Here is a 17569-nt window from a genome sequence, read left to right on the forward strand (position 1 = left end):
ATTGTACTTGATGTTTTCCGGAAGTGTTGATGCAAGATAGATATATTTAAGGTTAGGTAAGAACGATCGAGCGCTGTATCGGTCTATACCGGTTAGTCAACAAACCGGAAATGACATCAGACGCTCTTGTAGTATTTAAATCCGACCTATTGATTTTGTATTCAAGACGGAGCTCGACACGATAGTTATTTCGTGTCTTTGAAATGAGTAGCTTTTTCAGTATATTGACCAATTTGACTATGTAGTGCCGATGGTACAAACAGATATGTCAAGTAAGCTGAGTTTATTCATAATTTTTGGTTGACATTAGGTTTAAGATAAGTCTTTTCATTCATATTAGACTTAGATAAGTCTTATTACTCAGAAGGTTAAAGTAGACCATCTGATTTTGTACACCGTTTATAATGTTAATAACGTTCAAAACCTTTTAATAAATATTTAAAAGTTTCAGAAAGAAGTATTTTTGAAAAACTCTTAAAATTTGAGTATTTAAAAAAGTATCCGGAAGTACCGTCATGTGGCTTTTTTAGCACAAGTATTTATTATAAGTCTGAATTTATATATATCAGTTAGTGTCTTATTTTTATATATTATCTTTTATTTATAGTACTATCGTTGGCGCTTTCCCTGATGAAGCTCTTCTAAAAGTAATATGAGCGAAACGGAGATCTTCCGTCGTCAAGCATATTTGGTGAAGCTAAGTACTTCATGACTATATCTTATAGTGGGAGAATATCGCTTAATAAATGAAGATCATTATATAATAAGACCATTAAAGCAATTAAAACATTGAAAATATTTAAAAGATTAAAATATTAAAAATATTAGAAACAGAAGAAGATATGGGATCAATGATAGCTCACTTTATGGTTATTAGCTTGAAAAATATATCAGGCTTATGGCTGTGAGCGCTTGAGACCCCCCAGTACTTCTCCATATTACCCAGTTTGGGTTTATAGTGACTTGTGGTTTAGCCAAGTCTCAAAGTTTCTAGTGTGTTTCACAAGAGTTTAAAGGATTATTGAGATTTATTACAGATACAACAATCATTTGGTATACCAAAGTCTCAAGGTTATAAATGGTTACAGTTGAAGCAGGCCATTCAGAAAGGGTTCCCTAACTGGCGCAACTTAAAAAATCAGTATAGCTTGCCAGGTCTATGTTTCCAGACAGATTTTCAAGGACATCAGGCTGCCAAGTGATATAAATTAATATCTGAATATTTGGCAAAAAAACCTAAAACAAGCTTAAGAGACATTTGAAGTATAGAAACAAAGCAGCATATTTCTGCTACACAATGGCCACGGATTTGGACTTGGAGAATAAGATGTACAGCATCAGCATCTATGAGACAAACTTGGTTCTTTTTGTTATATAGACTATTTTGGACCCCAGTTTGTTTACAAAAGTTGGATAATTCAAAGTCTAATAGATGCTGGCACTGTCAACTTGAAGTAGGGACACTGGATCATCTTTTATTTATTGTCCATTGATACTCAATTTTTGGAAGTCGATTTGGGGCAAAATTAATATGGTATTAGCTGTCTCTATTTCATTGTCTTATGACGTGGTTTTATTTGGGACATTGTTGAAACTTAATAGTCAAATTGACAAATATCAAAAGAGACTTATTATTATGACTGGGGTGGCCATGCAATTAATAACTAGAAATTGGAAAAATTGGAATAGGTTGAATTTTTCTTTTTGGTGGGAAACAAGGTTTCAAGGTTTCAAGGTTTATTAAATATTTGATGGATCGCTATATCGTTATACAAAGCGATGTACATTAAAATACAATCAGATAAGATAATAAAAACATACAATTCATTAAAATAATAATAATAACATACAATAAAAACGATAGATTTTAGACAGGACCAACATCAATTGGGAGGAAAGGGAGGTTAAAGTTACATATCATAAAAAAAAAAGAAATACATTTAAGGAAAGAACATCAGGGAGGTATTAAAATACTTGAAACGAAAAATTAAAAAATGGGAGAATTTGTATTTTATTATTTATGTATTAAAAATTTTTTTAAAAAGATAAGTTTTAAGAGATTTCTTAAAAGAAGGAACATCTTTTTCATTTTTTATATATTCGGGCAAAGAGTTCCACCATTGGGGGCCAACGACCGAAAACATTTCCAATCTACGGGTGCCTATAATTTTCAAAGAAGGAATTACTAATAGGTTTTGAGAAGATGATCTGAGAGAGCGTGCAGAACAATAGGGGATTAGCATCTTAGAAATGCATTGTGGTTCTTTGAAGATCAAGTTTTTATAGATAAGTAGTAAAACTTTAAACTGAATGCGTTGACAAATAGGAAGCCAGTGTGCATCTTTAAAGAGTGGGGTGACGTGATCGAATTTCTTGGCATCAAAAATTAGTTTTATGGCCGAGTTTTGAACTATTTGCATTTGTCGTTTTTGCTTTTGGGTAACATTGAGCAACAAAGAGTTGCAATAATCCAGTTTTGATATAACCAAGGAGTGAATTAAAATATTGCGAGATTTGAGTTCGAGAAATTTAGAAAGAGATCGAATTAAACGCAGTTTGTAGAAGCAGGTTTTAACTAGATTATTAATGTGATCTTTAAATTCCAGACTATCGTCGATTATTACGCCTAATATTTTTGTTTTGGGGACGATTTCAATGGGTTTATTGTTAAGTAGGAAAGGACCCTTTCTTTATATTATAGATATGAAAGGATGATAGCAGAACAATGTGGAAATAGTAAGAGGTTCAAGGAAATTTGAATGATTAAATCCTTAGTTCCTGGATTTACTTAGATTTCTCCACACATCCAGGTAGGGAGGGGGAGGGGATAGGGTAATTTATTTCAGATGTTTGCAAGAATTTAAGTGTTGTTATTTGATATTATTGAGTATATAATTGTTGCACTTTTTATAAGTTTTGAAAATCAATAAAGATTTAAAAAAATAATAATAGCACCACCAATTATCACGACACTTAAAACCAATTAAAACACTCTAGTTAGGTGCTGGTATGCATGATCTAGGCGCCTAACTTTCAGTGACTTTTTGAAAAATCTAGCCCAATGTGCACTGAATATCTAGAACTTCTACAGCTGTTGAAAGTTTATCCAGGTCCAGCTGATATTCAGTGCTGGAACCCAGATAACTAACCAGGTTTAATTAGGTAGTGGCTGGATAACTACAGAGTCTGCCCCCGGACTGTTCTGGCACTAACGGATAGTGCCATAGTTGTCAGAGTTGGTATTCAGTGACACTCTTTAGCTAAGAACCACTAAATATTAGAATTAGAACTAGCATGATTTAAATGGGCAGGAGTCTCTTCTTCCTAGTTAAATAGCTCTGAATATCAATCTCTACATATTTACAACAGCAGTAAATGGAGAGAGGCACCATAATGCAGCAATGTGATTGTGTAGGAGGAAATGTTCAGTATAACATCTGTAGTAGTATACCATCTGTATTTGTATATTTCTACAATATTAATGCAGATTTACATTGCATATTTCCTACCATACCAGACTGTGACATGGTATCTTCTGAATCCACTCCTGTTGGTAGATGGAGAGCCAGTGAAATACAAGGTCATGCATTTGGGCTGCAAAAATCTGAGTGAACGAAGAACTTTTGTGCATGAAAGAGGAGAATGTCTTGGGTGCGATAGTATGTTATGATCTAAAGGTGGCCAAACAGGTTGAAAAGGTGACTGAAAGCTAGAAGAATGCTAGGATGCATAGGGAGAGGTATGACCAGTAGGAAAAAGGAGGTATTGATACCCCTGTTTAAGACTCTGGTGATACCTCATTTAGAATATTGTGTACAATTCTGGAGGCTGCACCTTCAAAAAGGTATAAAAGGGATTGAGTTAGTCCAGAGGAAGGCTACAAAAATGGTCACTGCTCTTCATTATAAGATATATTAAGACAGACTTTAAAATCTCAATATCTTTACTTTGGAGGAAAGGCAAGAGAGGGGAGATATAGAGATGTTTAAATACCTACATGGCATGAGGCAATTCTCTTTCATTTGAAAGGAAGCTCTGGAATGAGAAGGCATAGGACGAAGTTAGGAGGTGATAGGATGGTAGATGCATGGAATGGTCTCGTGGTAGAGGTGGTGAAGATGAAGACTGTCTGATTTCATGAAAGCGTGGAATAGGCACATGGGCTTAGGGAGAGGACGAGATAGTGGAAGATATGGATGGGCAGACTGGATTGGCCATTTGGCCTTTATCTGCCTTCATGTTTCTATGTTTCAGACTCAGCCGTAGGTGGGATGAGATCCCATGAATTTGCCAGCTCCTACTCAATACATTGCCCCTCCTTCTATAAAACCCTCCAGTGCCTGAGCAATCTCTCAAATCATACTTACGTCCTCATTGCGAATACTGAACAGAGTGCTATAATGACCAGGGTATCCCACAAACCTGCAGAAAGAGGTACCATAAGCTAAGGTTCAGAAAAATGCACAGTCAGGTATTTTCCAATAAATGCATAAGTACGAAGCATGTCCTGTCTTATTGGAGCCAAGCAGTATTTTAAACATAACTCAAGCAAAGGAATTATTGGCAGAGTATCATTTACAATTAATTGTGATTGTGCTCTTGTGATATGGTATCTGGAAATGAGTCCCAGACTATGGGACTCATTTTCAAAGCACTTAGACACACAAAAAGGGGCATTTTTGATAGGACATCTAGATCCAACTTCGGACATTTCCTGCAAGATGTCCAAAATCGGAGGAAGAGAAATGGACATTTTCAAAAGCAGCAATACCGCAAGGCATCCCAATTTTTTTTAAATGCCTACTTAAACGTCTTGGCCACAAGTATGTCCAACCTTAGGACTTCCAACATTGTTCGCCATTTTCATCCCAAAAAAAACCCCAACCAAGTTCAAAATGTCCAAATTCAGGCCATTTGGAAGTAGGAGGGGCCAGCATTGTAATGGTCTAGCCACACAGACATATCAACAGAGCAGTGGGGCACCTTAGAGAGCACTGTTGTGAACTTCATATAAAGGGTGCCATAAGTATATCTTATTATAACCCCTTATATTTTAAGATAAGCCCCCCAAAACTTACTATTATCCACCTGTCTACCACCCCAATAGCCCTTATGGCTAAAGGTGGCATCTATATGACACTATAGTAGGATTTTGGTGGGCTCAAACTTTCTCCTAGTTTTGAATGCAGAGTGGCTAGGACGTGTCACAAAATGTCCAGAAAGATGGTTTTGAAAATTGGCACTTAGACATTTTAGTGAGAAAAACATCCAAGTGACAATTTATGTCATTTATTGGACATCTTATTGTTTTGAAAATGTTCCTAAAAGTACCATAGAAACCTATGGTACTTTGTGTGTCTAAGTGCTTTGAAAATGAGCCCCTGTATCTCATACATTACATTACATTAGGGATTTCTATTCCACCTTTACCTTGCGGTTCAAGGCGGATTACAAATGGATTGTCTGGAGATTAGAGGTATTTAGGGAGTTGTTTGTACATTTCTTTGAGTTGCTAAGGATTACATCTGAGTTGTCATGATATTGGAGGTACATATGTAGTAGTTGCAGGTGATGCAGGTGATGCTTGGGACATTTCTGATTGTGTTAGTTCGGTTTTATGTGTTTTTTGAATAGAAGGGTTTTTATTTCTTTTTTTGAAAGTTTTGTAGTCTGTGGTCATGGTCAGTAGTTTGTAGATTTGTGGGTCAAGTGTTGCAGCTCGAGTGGCTAGGTGGTTGTTGTACAGTTTTTTTTTCTTTTGACATTTTTGGTTGGAGGGTGTGTGAATGGTGCGGGTCTGGTTGAGATGAATTGAACTAGTCGTTTGTTCCAATAGGCTGGGCTGTCTCCATTTATTGCTTTAAACAGTAGGCAGTAAAATTTGAAGTATATTCTCACTTGTATTGTGAGCCAATGTGAGTCGTGGTATGCCTCTGTGATGTGGTCAAATTTCTTCAGCGAGTAGATCAGTCTTAGGGCTGTGTTTTGTATTGTTTATAGTTGTTTTATCATGGTTGCTGTGCATGGGAGATATAGTATGTTGCAGTAGTCTATTAGACCTAGCATTAGTGATTGTACCAAGAGTTGGAATGGTTTTCTGTTGAAAAATTTTCTGACTTCCCTCAGTTGAAGAATGTGGGAGAAAGAGGTGATCCTTGGGCTACTCCACAGGGGTTAAACCATGGCTCGGATTTTTCTTTGTTTGTTTTAACTCTGTATATTCTGGATTGTAGGAATCCTTTAAACCATGATAGTACCTTACCACTGATTCCTATTGAGTCCAGTATTTGTAAAAGGATGTTATGGTCCACTAGGTCAAAGGCTGCAGAGAGATCTAGTTGGATAATTAGCATTTTTTTCCTGTGCTGAGGTGTTGTCTGCCGGTGTCCATGAGTGAGCCTAGTAGGGTCTCAGTGCTGTGGTTGGTTCTGAAACCTGATTGTGTTGGGTGGAGTAGGTTGTGGTTTTCTAGGTATGAGTTTAGGACTTTGGTTACCAGGCTTTCCATTAGCTTGACATAAAGTGGTATTGACAGTCTGTAGTTGGATGGTTGGTCTATTTCTCCTTTGGGGTCTTTCAGGATTGGAGTGATGATGATTTCGCTGAGGTCTTGTGGGAAAAGGCCGTCTGTTAATAGGGTTTATATCCATTGCAAGAGTAGGGTGCGAAATAGTGTACTGGAGGCTTTCAATAGGTATGGGGGACAATGGTTGAGGTCGCAAGTTGCGTGGCTATATTTGTTGTAGAGTTTGTTGAAATCTGACCATAGTATTGGTGAGAAGTGGGACCATGTTCTGTCTGCCGCAACTGTGGAGGGTCTTGTGATCTCTTCTAGGTGCATAGGTGTTCCATTGAAGGTGGATCTTATGGTTGCGATTTTGTCTTTGAAGAATGTTGCTAAGATGGTGGCTGTGGGTGTGGGGGCATTGTTGCTTGTCAGGTAGAGTTTGGTGTCTGTGAATTCTTTTAGTAGTTGGAATAGTTTTTTGTGTCTTGAGATTCTTCTCCTATTTGCTTTGTTTAGTATGTTTTTCATTTTCATTTTTCTTTTAATTTTTGTTTGTATTTTTGGTTCAGTTTTCTTCATGTTGTTTTGGTTGAGTCTTGACTGTTTTTCCTCCATTTTCTTTCTAGTTGTCTGCATTGTCTTTTTAGTAGGAGTAGTTCATTGTCGAACCATTTGTCAGATTTTCTATGGATTCTGGTTTTGGTCTGTTCTGGAGCTAGCTCATCTAGGGTTACTGCACTTAGCTGACTCCATTGTGTGATAAAGTTTTGGGGGTTATAGTTTTGGATTATGGCATCTGTTTTCATCCAGAATTTGGTAGGGTCAATGTGCTTACATGAGATGTTGGTTATTTTTGTGTGTTTGGTTTGTTTTTGTTGTTGGTCCAGTTGATATGAAGGAGTATGTATAGTGGTCTGACCAGATGGAGCGATACCAGTTTCCATTTGATGTGTGAATTTCTGGTTGTGTGGGTCATATAGGCTGCAATGTTGAGTTGGTGGCCTTTTTCATGAGTTGTTTGAGGGTCTAATAACTTGTATGTTAAGACCTCAAGGTAAGATAGTAAGATTTCTACTTGTTTGGAGGCTTGGTTTATGAGGTGGAGGTTTAAGTCTCTTAGGATTAAGTTGTAAGTTGTCGTTAATGAGTTTCAGTAGATAAAGTCTTCAAATTTTGGTTTTGCTGTGTTCGTTTCCTGGTGTTATGTAGCAAACAGTACCATATGAATGGTTCAGTGGTTGTTATATGGAGGGAAATATTCAATGTAGCTTGTCTTGAGCTGCTAAACAAAAGGTATGTATTTGTCTTCTAAATCGACAACTGAAACTTTATCCCTCCCCTCCCAACAGTGATCTGAAGTACCTGCCAATTACTCCAAGGTTACTTCTTATCAATTCTTTCATTGAATCACATGATAATCTTTACTAGAATTTATTTGAAAACCTGTAACCATGCAGGACAATAACCAGTTATCTGAACAGAAAGCCAGACAACTCTCCATCTACTGAACCAACGCCCATCCATCAGCAGGCTCCAAATCAGATCCAAAATATGCTCATCTTTGTGTGCAGGAATAGTAATTAATTGATTAAGCCCAAATTTACCAATAATCACAAAATGCCACCTAAATGAGGGGAGATTCAGTGGCATAACACGGATGGGAGGCACCTAGTGTGGCACTCCCTGCCCACTTCTCTAACCCCCTGCTCCTTCCCCGCCCCTTCCTCCCACCATACATGCCCCTTCCCTTCCCCCATACCTGTTTAAGTTCCCCAGTGTGAGCAGCATCTCCAACTTGCTGTCCACTCCAGCCTCGGCTCTCCCTCTGACATCACTTCTTGGTCCTGCGATGTCATAGGGAGAGCTGAGGCCAGCATGAGCAGAAGGTTGGTGTTGCTGTTTGTTCCAGCAAATAGCTAAGAGGTATGGGGGGAAAGTGAAGATGTGTGCAACAGGGAGGGGTGGGAAAGAGCGGGGGAGGACAGAGAGGAGGAAAGGTGCTGACACCCCCACCAAGATGACACCCAGGGTGGTCTTTCCCCTGCCCCCCTTACTATGCCACTGGAGAGATCAACTGGCATGTTAAAATCTCCCAGTATGAAAACTAAACAGACTCCTGCCCAAGAGACAGCAAACATTCCATGAATTGATGTGGCCCTTCGGCTCAAATGAGCCTCGGGGTGGCAGCATATTAAAAATGGACAGGTATGTGGAGGAATAGGCAAACAAACATGAAATAAAAAAATAGCCACTAAACTTTCTTACAATTGTTCAGGATTTTACTAGTTAGGGAAAATATACTATAAGATAAGGACTTAATCCAAGAGCAGGTAAGAAGGTTTTAAGAGTGGCTATATAAAACCATAATTTAATAAACCAGAATGCAAAACCAGATAGACAAAGATGGGATAAAATATTGATCTGTAAAAATATGTGCTTTGTGCTGTGGTCACTTGAAACAGGAGCAGAGCAGGAATTCTCTCAGGGCATTAGAATTGATTGATAAGCTCTGTTGAAGACCAGAGAAGGTAAACCAGGTGCTGTAGCTTAGTTTTATGGAGTTCCATTGTTTCAATGTGTGCCCAGTCTGGTCTAGGGGGTATTATTCCAGGGACCTGTGGCAGATAAGGTTTGGCCTTTGACCTGGTTGCTCTAGAGATGGACTTCTTCTTACTTTGGGCTATAGAGATCATATTCCAGGGGGCCCTCTCCTTTTTTGCAGAGTACAGTTGGAGACACTAATGCAGATAGTAAAATGTCATCATATATTAGGTATATAAGTAAACACAGCAGAATAGCATTTTGAGACCTTAGTCAGAAAAGCTGCAGTTATACTTTCTGACTGTAATGTGTCTCCATTGTACAAATGCCTTTTAAAACAAGATTACTCTGTTAATTTTTAATAAACAATAATTGATTGGAAATATTTGTATAATTATCATTATTCCAGTGCATCTAAGGTTAGAGTTAGAGACATAACTGTTCAGAGTGTGAAAAAATGATGAGAAAGAGGAAATGTATACCAACAAAAGATATGCTAGGGTCTTCTTCCTAAATATCACTAAGCAAGAAAAAGCACAGCTTTCCCCATGTAATATGGTATAATATTCCACTGAAGTATTAAGAAGCAAATGGGGAGGGGGATTGCTTTCTTAGAAGAGTATCATGTCTTATTGTAGTCAGTTGGTATTCCGTGAGTGTATGTACCATTGTGTATGTAGTAAGTGATTAGAACTTCAACCTTAGCACCATGAGGTTGTGGGTTCAAATCCCATGCTGCTCCTTGTGACCCTGGGCAAGTCACTTAATCCCTCCATTGCCCCAGGTATATTAGTATGAGCCTGTCAGGACAGATAGGGAAAAAACTTGAGTACCTGAATGTACACCACTTAGTTATAAGTGGTATATAAATACTAAAAATAAATAAATATTGAATACATTCTTGAACTTTCATTTACTTCTTGGAGACCCAACGGATGAATTTCATTTGGGCCTGATGCTTTACTGATTTTGACATGGTTCAGTTCTTCCATACCTTCTCACAGATTACAAGAAAATTATTTTATTTTTAAAATTTATATACCATCTACACCAGTGATCTCAAACTCAAACCCTTTGCAGGGCTACATTTTGGATCTGTAGGTACTTGGAGGGCCTCAGAAAATATAGTTAATGTCTTATTAAAGAAATGACAATTTTGCGTGAGGTAAAACTCTTTATAGTTTATAAATCTTTCCTTTTGGCTAAGGGCTCCTTTTAAGAAGGTGTGCTAGGGTCTTAACGTGCAGAATAGCGTGCGCTAGCCGGTAGATTATCAGCTAGCGGTGCGCTAAAACCGCTAGCACACCTTCGTAAAAGGAGCCCTAAGTCTTAATAATAATATTATAATTTATAGCTAAAGAGACATATGATCAAGAAACTGTTTTATTTTACTTTTGTGATTATGATAAACATACCGACGACCTCAAAATAGTACCTGGCGGGCCGCAAGTGGCCCCCGGGCCGTGAGTTTGAGACTACTGGTCTACTCCTAGATGGTTAAAAACAAAACATCATAAAATAACACAGTACAATATACATCTGTGCTGGTTGGTATTCATCTGTGCTGGTTTCTACTTCCAGATCTTAAGTCACATAAAAAAGTTGCTACATATAAATGAGTCTTCAACAGTTTTTTAAATCCAACCCTGTCAGCACACATCCTCAATTGGCCCAGCAGTGAGTTTCACAAATTAACCCCTAATATTTGAATCTAGCACCTATATTGAATGTCCTTTCTCAAGCAGTCTTTCACTATAAACATTTCTGCCTTGCCCTACAAATCCCAAGGTGCTGTATATTTATGTTATGTTTATTGTGCTTTTCAAATTGAAAACCAAAGTAGTTTACAAATAATAATAACAACAAACATGAAAATAGGGAAAAGAACCACAACTTGTCAATAGGAGAATTTAAACAAGAAAAACGAGAAGAATAGATATAACGAAGAGGAAAGAAAGCCACATTTTGGCTCCGAAGTCTGAGGGTAGAGAGTTCCAGAGGGTAGGGGCAATGAATAAAAAGGCAGAGTGGCGAGTGTATTCCAGTCTGGAACAAGTAACCAAAGGGATGGATAGACAAGTCTCAGCAGAGGAATGTAAATTACATCATGGTCTATAAGGTACAATAAATGTTAGGAGATATAATGGGATTCCTGTATAGAATACAGTGTAGAATTTAAACAGTGGAGACACATGGTTGAAATGGCACTTGCCAGAAAATAGATGGATAGAAGTGTTTTGGATTGTTTGAAGTTTAAGAAGAAAAGCAGGGAGACTGGTATAAATTATGTTCCAATAGTCCAGTTTAGGTGAGATAAGAAGATAGAAAAGGGTGGCATAAGAATCAGTGTCAAGGAAGATGATAAAGGGGATGGAACTCCTCTAGGATGAAGATGATAAAGGGGATGGAACTCCTCTAGGATGAAGATGATAAAGGGGATGGAACTCCTCTTGTATGAGGAAAAACTAAAGAAGTCTACAAAATCCTGAGTGGAGTAGAACGGATACAAATGGATCAATTTTTCTCTCTGTCAAAAATTACAAAGACTAGGGGGCACTCGATGAAGTTACAGAAAAACACTTTCCCAAAACCAATAGGAGGAAATAGTTTTCCATTCAGAGAATAGTTAAGCTCTGGAATGCATTGCCAGAGGTTGTAGTAAGAGCGGATAACATAGCTGGTTTTAAGAAAGGTTTGGACAATTTCTTGGAGGAAAAATCTGTTATTGAGAAAGACATGGGGGAAGCCACTGCTAGCCCTGGATCGGTCGCATGGAATGTTGCTACTCCTTGGGCTTTGGCCAGGTACTGGTGACCTGGATTGGCCACTGTGAGAATGGGCTACTGGGCTTGATGGACCATTGGTCTGACCCAGTAAGGCTATTCTTATGTTCTAAGGGGCAGAGAAAGTGTATAGTATGCATAGAAAGAAAACATGAGTGAGCAACTGATGCTATTTGGGGGGGCAAAAGATAGTTATGAGTCAAAGATGACCCCCAGTTATTTGAAAGAATCTACCAAAATAAGAAGGGTGTTCTGAAGAGAAGGGACAACAGTAAGATTAGAAGCATGACCCGTATTCTAGACTGCCACCAATTTGAACTGATTAAGAACCAAAACAACTGGAAGTTATCCAATGGTCCAAGATATAAAATTAAGCAGCTACAGCCTGGAGTAATGTAGCAAGAGGGCTCAAAAATATATTAAACATAAAGAGGGAAAGAACCAAACCCTGGAGAGCACTGCAGGATAATCGTTGAAGATCAGATTTAGAAGAAGTAAGGACCTTGAATATACATGATGAAAAGATGAAGACTGAGAGAAAACAGAATCAGTAATACCTAGAGAAGAAAGTCATGATAGAAGCAGTGGATGACAATCTCACTGTGACTTTTGATCTGGTCTAAGAAAAATTGGTAACACAACATTTACATGGTCAAAAGCAGCATGAATATCATTTTAAAAAGCTGTAGTATTTCTCTTGGTGGAATGGCCCTGATGGAAACCCATTTGCGAGAAGTGTAATGCATGTCTTGGATCCCAGCCTAATAGAGAGTCCATTAATCCTTTTAGTCCAGGACTAAAAGGATTAATGGACTCTCTATTAGGCTTGCTATATATATATATATATATATATATATATATATATATAATGCATGTTACATATGCCTATGTACTTTTAATAAATTGATTGTTTTCACTGTTGGTTGACTGTGTCCCTTCCCCACTTCTACTTTTGTCTAAATCCTTTTAGTGCAACATAACAATCTCATAAGTAATGCAAATTTCCTTGATACCAAGATTTCTCAGAAGACTTGGACAGGAAAATAGAACAGAGAAGGACAAATAGCTGAATTGTGGTGCAAAGACAGATCTCCCAGTCAGATAATGGTTAAATATTGCAATAATCAATCTGACTTACGGTAGTACCATTGACTGTAATAGAGTTCTAAAATCAGAAGGCTCTAACAGTGGCTTGAGGCAGCAGAGCAATTTTAATTTGAAGAAAGTCTTCTTCACTGTCTCATTAACGTGAGTTTCCATCTCCAAACTAGAATCTATGAAGACCCCCTATGAAATTCTGAGAGAAGGAGGTGAACAGCGGAGGGAGACTTGAAGGGTCTGTAGACTTGAAGTCGCAGAAGGAAACATAAGGTTGAGAATTCTATAGCTGTACCCAGCAACCACTGCCAACCACAGGAAGCAGCATTCTCCATGTAGAGAGGAATCTGGCTCATTACTTCCCTGGTACCTTATACCAGCTTCTGAGTTCACTATCCATTCCTACTTTACTATAGCACCTGGGATGAATTTCTGCTTGCGTAGGAATTCAGCCTTTGGTAGTCACAATCTGGCTCATAATGTAGGAGAAGATACCAAATTTGCTTCAGATTGTTTACAGGTGTTTTTATAAGGGGGTGTCTAGTTAATCATTTTTTAAAGCACCATTGTGAAGCCTAGGACAAGTAGGTTCCTGTTTGTCTTTATAAAATTTAGGACAGATGTGGACATTTACACCAACCCTAGAACTGGAATAAATGTCTGCATCAATATTTGCCAAATAAACGCATGAATTATATTTTATAGTCCATATGCATACTTGCATGCTCTGCCCAATCTACACCCTTTTAAGTACTCACCAGCAAAGTACATGCCATTACTTCAAAGCATGTCATTTTGTGCTGTCAGATTTCATAAAAGGGAATTTGCATACGTTATGCGGCTACATTCTATGTAAATGACTAAAATATCACCAAAGTGGACATCTACTTTACCACTTAACCTATATGTGCCCTTATAAAATCACCCTCATAATGTCAGCATGCTCATCTCATTGTTGCCAGTGTTTTCCTTATGTAGGATCTATAGTGGAGCAGAAATCTAAATAATTATGAATTATCTTCAGAGAATCTGTCCTATTATACTGAAATTTTTCTATAGTGGAAGTATTAGCTCCAAAAAAATCTATCTAGAACAGTGGTTTTCAACCCAGTCCTCAAGATATTCTTAATCAGTTAGATTTTCAGATACGTTTAAAACGAATAGGAGAAAATTATTTTTTCATTTAATGAATAGTTAAACTCTGCCAACATTTGGCAGCATAAGCTGCTGTGGGTGCAGCGAGCGATATTGATTCAGGCGAAACGGAATGGGGGGATAGGAGTGCCAAATTTCTTCTTATACCACCAGGCGGCTAGGGGGTAGGAGGTTCTGGGGGTTGGGGCTCAGGATGGAGGGGAAGGCTGGAAGGGGAAGGTTTGGATGGAGGATGGGTCTTGGCTTGAGGGTTGAAGGAGGGCTGGGAGGGAAGGTTCTGAACTATGTGAAACTTTATGGATGTTCTGTTTTAATGTATTCTGGAACACTTTGTTGACTTTTTCATTGACTGTGATTGGGGGGGTTGGGGAATAGTAGGGTTTATATGGGGTTCTTTGCGACCATATCTCATCATTGTTCATCCTCTGTATTGTTTTGGCTTGTTTCTTCATGGCATTGAGATATGTTTTGAATGGGGTCTATGTTGACCTCTGGCTGTGATGTTGTTTCAGTATGTTTTTTCAAAATTCATTAAAAATTTGCATTAAAAAAAGTTAAACTCTGGAACCCGTTGGCAAAGGCTATCATAACAGCAGATATTATACTTGGGTTTTAAACAGGTTCGGATAAGTTCCTGGAGGCAAAGTCCATATTCTGCTATTAAACACATATGGGGAAAATTACTACAGTGCTTATACTTGAGATGCTTATGAAACCTTGCTACTCTTTGGGATTCTGCTGGCACTTGGCCACAGTTGGGCTAGTTTGACTATTGGTTTGATCCAGTATGACTATTCTTATGTTCATATATACATAATAAATATACATGAGATAGATTTGCATACAACGAAGGTAGTGCATGCAAATTTAATCTCATGCATATACATTATGGATATCTGAAAACCTGACTGGCTGGGTATGTCCTGAAGACTGGATTGAGAACCTCTGAACTAGAGTAAGAAGGCTCCTACTGGTGCAATCTTTACAATGGTTGGTAACAAGATACTGAGCTTGTCAGCAGATCTGTACAATGCTAAGGTACCAGTGGAAGAAGTATTCTGTGCATTATTCTTACCTGCCCTTGAAGAAAGCAATGTAGATAGGAGATGAATAAAAATTCACAAACTGGAATATGAAGACTTTAAAAGTAAAAGCATCATCGTACATGCTCTGAGTGCGATGCATCTCTGTTAATAGGGAGGAGATAAATGGAAGATTCAGTTCTTACATTCCTGGTCATGATTAGACCTGTCAAAGATCCATATTATACAAAGGGATTTTTAGGCCAGGCCTAACTATTTAACATCCATCCTGATAAAGCTGGTACCTGTAAATCTGAATTCAAGGACCGGAAAAAGTCTGTTGCTAGAAATCGAGTCATTTCATAGGTTTGGTCTATCCTGTGCCTGAATCTATCCTATTCCTTATGCTCAGCTTTCCCCTGCTCCATCCTACCCCACCCCCTATGTCCCTCTGTCCCCTCTTCCATTTCAACATCATATGGTATCTTTCCCCCCCTATTTCATTCTTTTAGCAAATCAATTTTTTTCCTAATTTCCACTATCCTTGGAGTTGGCCTTAGCAATTGCGAGGCCATATCCAGACCAGTTTGGTGGACTCATCCGTACTCCACCCCTGCCTAAAGCTTAAGATTTAAAATGTAAGGGCTGGCTGGAGGTACATGGGAGGCATATACAGCATCTGTGCTAAGGAGGATAGATACCAAGGGGGAGGGAGAGAGAGGAGGAGATGAAGAAGGGAGATGGAAAAGGAAAAGAAGCTTTAATTATTGGTCAGCCACCAGTTAAAAGTGGGGCACCTAACAGTATAGTACTCCTACTTAAGGTTGGCCCATCTACCTGTTCCACCTCTCCTCTCCCTCCCTCCAAGTTAGTTACAGTCTAGTTTTTCCCTATTCTGAGTTTTAATGATTGCTGCTCATTGTTTAGCTGTGATCTTTTATTTTCTCTACCTGGTTTTAAAATATTTATTGTAATATAACGCAGTCCTTTGTCAAATCTCCAGGGCATTATTGAAATAGTGTCATTAAAATGAGGCCATAGTTGGCTTGGACAAACAGAGGTTTCTGGCCCTTCACTTGACTTTTCCATCCATTGTCACTTACCCCAGTGGGTGAGGAAATGTGCCAGTGAGATATAAATTCTGGAGAGAATGAGGATGAAGATCAGATTGACCAAGGAACCGGTGATGCTGGCAATGTTCGAAGCCTGATTTGAAGAGAAATAAATAAACCCATCTGGCTTAGTTCAGTGATAATACCATGCCGTTGAAGTTATAACTTAGGCATAGGGCTCATTTTGGAGTTGGGTCTATGTGTCATAAGCCAGGAAAGTTTCACTGCTGCTCAAAAATGGGGGGAACACTTAGAGAAGGGTTTCAGTCCTTAGCTAGAAGGGGATCTCAGTCTCCCCTCTATGGCTGGCAATAGTTTAGTGGACTTGGGGTAAAGTTATCAGATCGTACCAGGTCATCAAGGGAAGACTGATCCAGTCAACATTAAACAAACTGCTGGAACTTGAAATTCTGTCATCACAAGGAGGCTGCTTTTATGAGTTCTAACATGGAACAGGGCAAAACCATCAGAGGCTCAGTCTGTCCCTGAGGACTTGGAATCATCCAACAGTGCTGGGAGAGAGAAGCATACTATACAGCTACTGCCTAAAGCAAATGCTGGGTGAGCCATGGAAGAATTCCTGCTTGCTCTATAGAGTTTTTGAGCTGCAGAAAGAAATTGATTAGATTTCATTACTGGATGTCTGAAATTTTGACAATTAAATTTGAGATTCCCCATTAAGATAATATCATTTGCTCCTGAAGCCAAATTGTGGCGCTGTAGGGTAGGTGACTTTTGAACCAGAAAGTGAACTATCCATTTTTAAAGATTTATTTAATCATACTTAATTCTCTTGAGTTTTCCAGTTCTATTTTCTGCATGTGTGGACTGGTCAATGTTGGAGACAGGATGCAAGACTTGATGGCAGAGTAGCATTGGCGATGAGGACAGGATGCACTTACCGAAGCTTGCAGGACACCGTTGCCTGACTTAGCTACCAGGATACTGACAATGGCCCGATACAGGATAACAGATATAAGGAATATCAGTACAACTGCAATCTGTAATACACAAAGTGAGTAGGTCAGTATTCAAGGAGGTTTAACCGTAAGGAGAGGCTCCTGCCTGGTTTAAACCCCACTGAGCAGGCTGGCTGCAGATACTCAATGGCACTTAACCTAGGGTTACCAAATGGCTCCAGAAAAAGGAGGATGGATTGAGTCATCCAGGTTTTACTTCCATTGCTTTCAATGGAAGCAAAAACCTGGATGTCTCAAGCTGTCCTCCTTTTTTCTGGAGCCATATGGTAACCCTAACTTAACTAGTACCACTAAGCATTGGCTCTAACTAGCCAGACTTAACTGACTTGGTGGAACCATTACTTTGCTGGTTATTCAGTCCACTACTTAA

At 38.6% G+C, this 17569-nt stretch overlaps 1 protein-coding gene across 2 annotated transcripts in view; it reads right to left on the reverse strand.

The window, feature by feature from the left end:
• Positions 1 to 17569, reverse strand: part of ANO7 (anoctamin 7) — a 454465-nt gene that overhangs the window by 225901 nt on the left and 210995 nt on the right. For both annotated transcript variants that reach the window (XM_033958099.1, XM_033958098.1), the window contains exons 14-17: positions 17122 to 17220; positions 16211 to 16313; positions 15161 to 15272; positions 4368 to 4422 (exon numbers count right to left, since the gene is read on the reverse strand). In XM_033958099.1, the coding sequence (XP_033813990.1) occupies positions 4368 to 4422; positions 15161 to 15272; positions 16211 to 16313; positions 17122 to 17220 (369 nt within the window). The remainder of the gene's footprint in view (positions 1 to 4367; positions 4423 to 15160; positions 15273 to 16210; positions 16314 to 17121; positions 17221 to 17569) is intronic.

Source organism: Geotrypetes seraphini, chromosome 9, assembly GCF_902459505.1.
Source record: "Geotrypetes seraphini chromosome 9, aGeoSer1.1, whole genome shotgun sequence".
NCBI classification, from domain to species: Eukaryota; Metazoa; Chordata; class Amphibia; order Gymnophiona; family Dermophiidae; genus Geotrypetes; species Geotrypetes seraphini.